The following is an 8,929-nucleotide window of genomic DNA, read 5'->3' as shown; positions in this document are numbered from 1 at the left end:
AAGAAGATTAATTTATTATTATAATACAAAGTATTTTAATAATATAGTTAGCAAAGTGAGCAGAATGACGTCAAATGACGTATTAATAACATCTTTAACGTCAACAATACATCATTAAGACGTGTTTAGATGTCATCCTGCTACCTAAAAATTATATTTTTCTTTTTTCAAAATTAGAAAATGCGTTCTATAAATCAAATTCTTGAATTTAACACTAGTAAATATTTGTGCTTTCAATATTATAATTGCATTCCGATTTATTATCACAAGTATTGTCTGTTGAAAGAATATATAATATTTTTTTTTATGTTTGTAAGAATTGCTACAGTCTCTTCATTACGTTCCTATCCATGGCACCCATGGCATTCTATCCATAGATTTGACAATATATTTACGATAAGTTTCTTATTGTTAGTCTTAACAAGCTCAGGATTAAATAATTATACAAATTTAAAAGTTACACTTTATCGCATTTGGCATGTAAACAAGGAATTAGATAATCGATCAAATTTTATGATGATATAATCATCTCGTGTAACAAAAACATCAATACGTTACAGAAACTATTTGTAACAATGCTTCTCTAAATATATGACAGTAGAAGCGATCTGGCGAGGCCGTTGCGCATTGCAGCAACTCTAACACAAACACTTCTGAACTACATATAGCTAATGCAGCAGTATAAGAGACGTCAACGATAATTCGGTGCGCAACTCCGCAAACTTTGTATGGTAACCACTGGGCACTGCATATAATGCGCTGGTTTGTTTTATTTTAAAAATATTTCAATTAATTAAATAATATACGTTAGCCGACAAATTTGCAAACAAATTGTAAATCTTAATTTCGCGGTTCTCTCGCTGCGCTTACTTCATTTGCAGCAGCTGTCATCGTATTTTGACAGTTATGTGTATTAAGGAGTTAATAGTTCAATAGTAATAGCATAATGTTAAAGTTAAATAGCGCGCGCGAAGCGCTGGTGTCTAGTATTATAAAATTCTTGTTAACATGTTAATATAAATTCTCTTATTAATATTTTGACGATAACCAGAAGAAAGCCTTGAAACAGCATAGAAAAGAAAAATAATTGAATGTGCCTCAATTATACAAGAAAATTTATATCTGATGGCGTATTACTTTATAACATCTTATCTCAATCGTGTTTATTTTACATATAACTAGACATCATTAAGTGAAGCAATAACTGAAGAGGTCGAACCGCAATTCCAGGAAGAATAAATCATTTGGGTTTTCCATTCCTATCTCGTTGAAGTTTAATTACCGCCGTTGTCGTTATTATAGTGGAATTTCTTTAGCAAAAATTGAAAACGAAAGACGTGTAATCATATATCATCATTGCAAGGCTTTACTAGAAACATCGACGAGTCGTTCTTTCATTAACAACATTTTTTCATCAGCAGCATGTATGTAGGTACATATACATACTTGATATTCTTTATCAAAGTTTACTCACTGTCCAATTAAGATTGCATTTAATAGCAAAACATAGTCAAACAAAACCGCATAATGAAATTTATATTAAAATGTGGTGTTATCAAATATTTTTTAATCAATTCTTATTTTTAAGATTTTTGTATTTTTATACATATATTTGTCATCAATTTATTATTATTTAATTGCTACTATTTAATAAGCATTCTCAAAGAACTTTCGGCATGAAAAACTAATGATATAATATTATATATACATATAAAGTATTAAAACAATATTTAAAATGTATAAAATTTTTCATCTTTGGCTAATAAAGTATAAAAATCATTGTTGTACATTTTAATTTGTGGCTTTTTGATGACAATTTGATGAAGTCAAACAATGTTTGCTGGTTTTTAACATTGCAGCAGAACGGTATCGTTCTGCAATACCATGTATCGATATATTGTAATGAACTTTAAATGACTGAGAAACACACACGTGTATTACATTATACATAATATATTATAACAATAATATATAAATTATTAAATTAAATAATTGTTAAAACTAAATACTTAATTTTATCAAATAGATTAACAAATGAGATAATTACATTAAGCATAAGGTAGTATGTATATGTCTGCCAAAGGGTCTAATTGTAAGTAACAATAACACCAATTATAATATAAAAACTAAATAACACTTCTAATATTAATAATATTACTAGACAATTAATAAAATTTTTCCTTTATATTTCATCAAATAACTGTATATCAACAATCGATAGGATACGTATCGTCACGAGATTCGAGTTATTCCATTGTCAATCAATGTATCTATAATATAATAGCTTGAATACCAAAAGTCGGTATAATCAAATTTAATATAGATAAAATACAAAATGTACAAATTACGCACAATCTAATCTAAGGAGAATAAGTAATATATAAAAATAAGACTAAAAATAAAAGTAATAACAAGAAACTCATACAGGTTTACTCTATAAATGGAATAAGATATACGTATATGTATACATATAAGAGCTGAAATATGTTTATGAAAGACAAATAATCCGATTTTCCTGTCGTTCAAGGAAAACTTTCTTTCTTCTTATGTCATCAAGAAAATTATCCAAGTATATATGAGAGTGTGCTTCTTCTTTTTTTTTATAATATTGTCAAAGATTGATTTACCATATTAAATCAATCTTTGACATTATTGAATTAACCATAAAATATTATATATCTAAGCCAATATCAATATCTATCGCATGAGAAACACCCGCGCAATTTGTCAAATATTTTATTTTAGTTCTTGGCAATTTCAGGTTATTTAGATAAATTCAAATTTCGCTATTGTCGAGAAATGATTACTGCACCAAAATAATCTTCATGTATATTATATATAGATATTTACAGCATCAAAAGTTGACTTGATCAAAATATATCGATATCGAGCTTTACATTTCGATGCCTTATTCTTTCTCACTGTCTTCTCACTTTTCAAATTCAGTAGATTTCAATGCTCAGCTTGGCTGGCAAAGTGAACAGATGGACGCGTATTTGTGCGTCAGAGCAGCTAAGGAGAATCAAGTGAGTAAGATAGAGTGAGAGTTTGAAAGTAGGCCTTCGCTGCTCAGTCAGTTGTCGACTACGTGCCCGAGCGATTGGTTGGCATAATGGTGAGTTTTCGAATATTGTTAACCGAATGACGCATTTTCTGTGACTGAAAAGATATAAAGTATTATTAAGCTCTATACGCAAATACATGTTACATGTTGTTGCATGTTGCTACCCGAATTGTTGTCCAACGCTACGTGCATCAATACGTTATGTGCAAAAACTGCCCAAAGTGTTCAAAGTGATTTATGCTGTAGAATTATTTCAAGTTAAAGCGCAATTTTTCACTAAAGTAAATGTCTTTTCTTGAAATTTAAATTTTGGATGATGCAGTTATTACGTTGCGACTTGTCGGTCTGTTAAACACGATAATACGATTCAACAACATTTGAATACTTAAGAATATTATGCGAAAACAGATATTTTACAACAAAAAAAAGGACCTACATTTTCGTAGATAATTGTTGCATCTCCTCTCGCCGATGCGATAAAATATCGCCAAGTAATATCACTCTAAAGTTTCATTAGAGTTATCTTCTTATATGAAGAAGAAAGCTATATTGCGATAGCCGTTGCACTATTACCGCTATTATTCCAATACTTTAAACGTTATTTAGATAAATATTAAATTATTAGAATCAGTAATACGATAGCATAAATATTTGAAATTACTTTTTATTCTCCGAAAAACCATACAATACTAAATGGTTTAATCATCCAATAATTTCTTGATAAAAGAAATTACATAGGTAAAGTAAAACATATGCATTTACCATATCATTCTATTGTGTATGTTAACATCCATTTCTAAGTTTATTAATAAATATTATGATCTTTTACAGCAAAAACCAGTAAACATTCTTTAACACTGCGCGACATCAGATTGTGAAAGTTAACTCTTTCCGGCTATGTTTTTGCTATACACTCGTTAAGCATATTTTTCGTCTGCATATAATGATCACTATACTGTATTTCTCATATAACCTGCACGATGGCATTTATTGTTTGTTGTGAGTGTGTATATATGTATGTGTTCTGATTCTTTAAATCTTTATAGTAGGTACTACATAATACATGAAATTATAAATAAAATTGTATCCTAATTTTTTACATAAATTACAAATAATCTAAAGTAAACTTTAGAAAAAAAAATTATGTTTTACGATGAACTAGAATGAGTAGCTCCATTATATTGTTATTACAATCTATATATTTCTGCAGAGAAGACTATTACATTTATAAATCTAGTATTTTAGAGAAAATCTAGTATTTTAGAGATCTGAAAAAGACACATCGAGAAAAGATTTATGTTCTTACATCGGTCACAAATTTCACTACTTCATATATCTGAATAAAGAATGAAGTGGATCGCGAGTATAATGTAGATGTTACGAAAGGATCAGGATTGTGAGAATTAACCAAGTTACTCTTTGACATCAATAATCTAGTCAAGGCTCCTTTTGCAACATTTGCTCATGAATATGAAAAACAACTTCGACATACATCTTGAACTCATTCTTCTTTACGTAATTGAGCAAGCAACGCTTATACATTATTGAAGTAAATGTTTTGCGCTTAAAATAAATAACATCTATAAAATAATTTCTTTGCGCATATTTAATTAATTTTTAGATCTGTAAGCATATTAAAAACACTCGCAAAATGATGTTATATTTATTGAAATTAAATAACAATTATTTTTATAATTATGATAATATTACTTAATATGTATCTTGAAACAAATCGTAAAATGTACATCAAGTTTCTAATAATTCGTTGCATATTTATAAAAAATTATGTATACTATATTATGTTTATATCAAATATGATTTAGATAGGTATCTAAAGTTAACAAAATTGTATACTTCTTAAAAATAATGATATATTTATCTTACTGTGATAAATGTGATTATAAAGATAATAATTTAGGCATATAAAATAAAAATATCAAATAAGTATCTAATTATAAAGATAATAGTACCAAAATATTTTGAAATAAATTTTTTAAATACATTTAATACGTAGTGTATTTAATATCAATTAATTTGTAAGACAAAAGAATAGATGTACTTATATTAATAAATAGATATATAAACTTATTATTAAGAAATATGTGGTTTAAAACGTTTAATTAATTTTAATTTAATTTTTTTTTTTTAACAAACTAAGTAATTTATTTACAAGCCAATATGTAGATACTTTTCTTGGTAATTAATCATACATATATCTTCTACGATTTTTTAATCTCCTTTTCTTATTAGAAAATTAACAACTTTTTCATTTATTTAATTTATATAGCAGCTAGAATAAAAATTTAGTGTTTCTTTCTCTCTCTCTCTCTCTCTCTTAATGTTTTTTGTTTATAATTTGTATAATTATTGTACTATTGTTTTCATAGATTGTGCTATTCTGTATGCTGATCGTCATCGGCTTATGTCATTGCAATGATCTTCCGTCAAGGACTGAAGTCGAGAGCTCAATCAACAGAACAATCGAGGAAGTCGAAAAATTGATTCATCAAAACGCCACTTTGCCACATCTTACTAGAAAAGAGATTATTGATATTCTTTTTAACATCACGTCCAAAGATCTCGAGACATACAAGAACAAAACGACAATCGAGGAAGCAAGAAATATCTACCAAAAAGCTTTGATGGTAGTCCTGCCTTATAACGCAGAAGACGCAAGAGAAAGCATGAAAGATTTATATACCAAACCGCCGATAGTTGAATTAATTGCGGATCCTACTATCAATCCAGAAAACTTGGAAGAGTGGAGAAACAAGAAACTACAGGCAAACGCACTTATAGAAGAAAAGCAGCATGATAAACAATCTCTTGAAAATTTTATAGTGACATATGCTCCAGAGAAAAACTTGCCGGAGGAAAACCCACTTGGTGCGGAAACGCGATATAAGAATCACAAAGAAACGTATTCGGAAGCACATTCGAACATATCTGTGAAAGAGACATTAAAGTTTGATTCACCAATGAAATTTAGCTTCAACTTGGAAAATCTACAAAAAGAACCAATCTTTACCAAAGAACCAGCAACTACCACTAGGCGACCAGTGTTTCAAGAGTCTTCATTAACCAAGAACGAAGAAGTCTACACAGTATATAGTACGAGTGCGACAACTATTCCCCCTGGAACAGTAAAGATAAAGAAAAATTTCTCAATGCTTAATTTGGAACCAGAAATGACGTCCCGTCCTTTAAAATATCATGAAAATATTTTATCTGTTGGCGAATGGCGGTATAATCCGCCAACGACACAAAGTACCACAACGTTAACAAAACTTCCAGATATGTTCTTTAAAAGAATTCACGACAAGCAATCGCCTTTTTCGACTACTACCTCACTAGAAAATATGGCTCCGTCTGCGCCGATTAGCAAAATTAATTACATTCCAGAGATAATTACAACATCCGAAAAGATACCAATCGTTAATGCTGAACAACCAGTTCCTATTTACGTAACACCAATGCCCTTCTCCTCTTCTTCTTCTCCTTCTTCTTCTGAGAAATTAAAATATAATTCCACTTACATTCTAAACTCCGGAGGTTTTCGCAGAATCACAACGAGAGAGAGAGAGAGAGAGACAACAACAACAACAACAACAACAACAACAACAATGCGTTCGGAAGTAATGGAACTACTTGCCTCGATTGGACTTCGACCGGAAAATGCTACGAATGTGGAAGACATATTTAAAAAGAACAAAGAAAGTCTGGAGATGAAATCTGAAATTTCTAATGGTAGCGGTTTAGTCTATACAACTTCTTCTGGTCTGTCAGCTGTTGTGCCTCACTCACCATCGATAACCGCTCAAAACACTTTCGAGAGTCCTGTCTCAGAGATCAGGAAAGGCATGAACAATTTAACACCTGACGTACAATTGTTCTTTCAACGATTTGGTTTGCAAACATCCAATCTAGTAACAACCACAATGTCCACGCTAAAGTCAACTATTAATACAAATTCTTATACCAATTTCAAGCCTTTACCAACATCTAAGATAAAAAACGAGGATATGAAAGAATTTTTAGCAAAATTCGGGCTTGGAGTCAGCGATAGCAGACAGAAAAAAGCCATGTCGGCATCAACGGAACGGCCATCGTTGATCGAAGCCGTTCCAGATAACATGAGGCAGATCCTGGAGAACATAGGCCTCATATCCCGCAAGACATCGAGAACGACACCAAAGATGGAGGATATAGAACCAACAAAGTCGACCAAGATTCACATATTCAAGCCTCACGAGGTCTATGTCAAGGACGAAGGGCAAAGAATGAAAATCAATCAACTTTTAGACAAAATCAGATTGGTCCAGGAAGGAAAAGCAAACGCAAAGGACGTGCGAAAAATAGCCGATGATCTGCTTACTACCACAAAAACTCTAAAGGATGGACCGGATCCGTTGAGTCTAGAAGAGATAATTAGAATTTACAACGAAGAGAGAGATGTAAAAAATGAAGTAAAAAGACAACAAAATCCGGAAGAAATTGTTGAAATCACCACCAATGGCGATCGAGCTCTCGCGAATGCCACGACGACGACGAAGACGGCGACGACAACGCCAAGCGGTATAAAAAAAATTATGATATCCATTTTGGGCACTTCGGAATTCTGGGTTGAACGCATTATTCGGGGTCTAGCGAGGATTAGACATGTTAACCAATATGGGAGAAAAGATTATGCAACCTCTCGATTAAATTGATTTATTTTAAAAGACGTCATTACTAAATACACTTTTATATTGTTGTACATTCACTCGGCATAATTTTCTCTGGCTATATTTTCTTTCGCTTCTACTATACCTACTTCTCGCTTTGTATTCCGTAACTGTCTGCGAATCCAAATCTAGATTACAAGGATAAGCGTAAAAGAAATCAATAAGTATTAAAATGGCATATATTAATTAACTAATTATTTAGTATAATAATATATTATTGTTTTATGAATTAATCATAGGAACACCGCGCCGTAGAAAATATAAGGTGAATTAGCAATTTTTGCAATTAAATTAATAATAAACCACATGCAATAGATAATCATGCAGGTTATATCATTGTTCGTATTCTAAATTAAACAAAGAATTGTGCATTAACAGCGAATCTGGAATAACTTGAATACTTTTGCAATTTCAATTACGCAATATTTAATTAATACATGTTGATAATTAAGTATATATTAATAAGATTTGAAGATGTATAATAAATTACACAAAAGAAGATTTTAAATCAATTATTACGGGTTCATTCGCGTTGAATAATATAATGGTAAATATTATTTACATAATCCGAACAAAATAAAATTGCGAAATCTCAGCTTTTACATCTAAATAAAACTGCAGACTAACACAACATGATAAATTTTGATATGTTTTGGCATGCAGTTTATCTAAACAATATTTCTCAAAAAGGATTTTTGCACGCAGACTTTTCCTTACGCGCATACGTTACTGTCAACTAGATATACAACTTTCATCCTGCGTGCTTGTCTCCGAAACAGTGCGCGTTGCATGTGATGTTGCATGTGAATGCTGGGTGCATGTGCTCGCACGCGAACCGGTTCGTAGCTCGATGTCATCATCATTCCTACCAATCACGCGATGGATAAGCGAATGAAATGTATAATCTACTTTACTCTTCTTCTGAATGGTAAAGATGGAATTCAAAGATGATTTCGTCTTCTACGAATATATGGATACACTACACGGAAAGAAAATGAAGTTGCTTCAATTAAACGTCAACGTCACGGGCTGCCACAAGCATTAAATAGTTTATTCAATTGGATATTATTTACATATTGGACCAAATATTTAAATTATTAAAACAATTATCTGACATTTCTTGTTCATTGTGTGTGTGTGT

The 8,929-nt window shown here is 30.8% G+C and overlaps 1 protein-coding gene across 1 annotated transcript in view; it reads left to right on the top strand.

The window, feature by feature from the left end:
* The first annotated feature begins 2,032 nt into the window (after nucleotides 1-2,032).
* LOC112467489 (cell wall protein DAN4) overlaps nucleotides 2,033-8,929 on the top strand; it is an 8,454-nt gene continuing 1,557 nt past the window's right edge. The window contains exons 1-2 of the mRNA XM_025036138.1: nucleotides 2,033-3,115; nucleotides 5,452-7,639. Coding sequence (XP_024891906.1) covers nucleotides 3,113-3,115; nucleotides 5,452-7,639 — 2,191 coding nt within the window. The 5' untranslated portion in view covers nucleotides 2,033-3,112. The remainder of the gene's footprint in view (nucleotides 3,116-5,451; nucleotides 7,640-8,929) is intronic.

This window comes from Temnothorax curvispinosus, unplaced genomic scaffold (assembly GCF_003070985.1).
Source record: "Temnothorax curvispinosus isolate PA1 unplaced genomic scaffold, ASM307098v1 QBEX01001663.1, whole genome shotgun sequence".
NCBI classification, from domain to species: domain Eukaryota; kingdom Metazoa; phylum Arthropoda; class Insecta; order Hymenoptera; family Formicidae; genus Temnothorax; species Temnothorax curvispinosus.
Note: the sequence above shows the minus strand (reverse complement) of the source record. Positions and strands in the feature narration are given on the sequence as shown.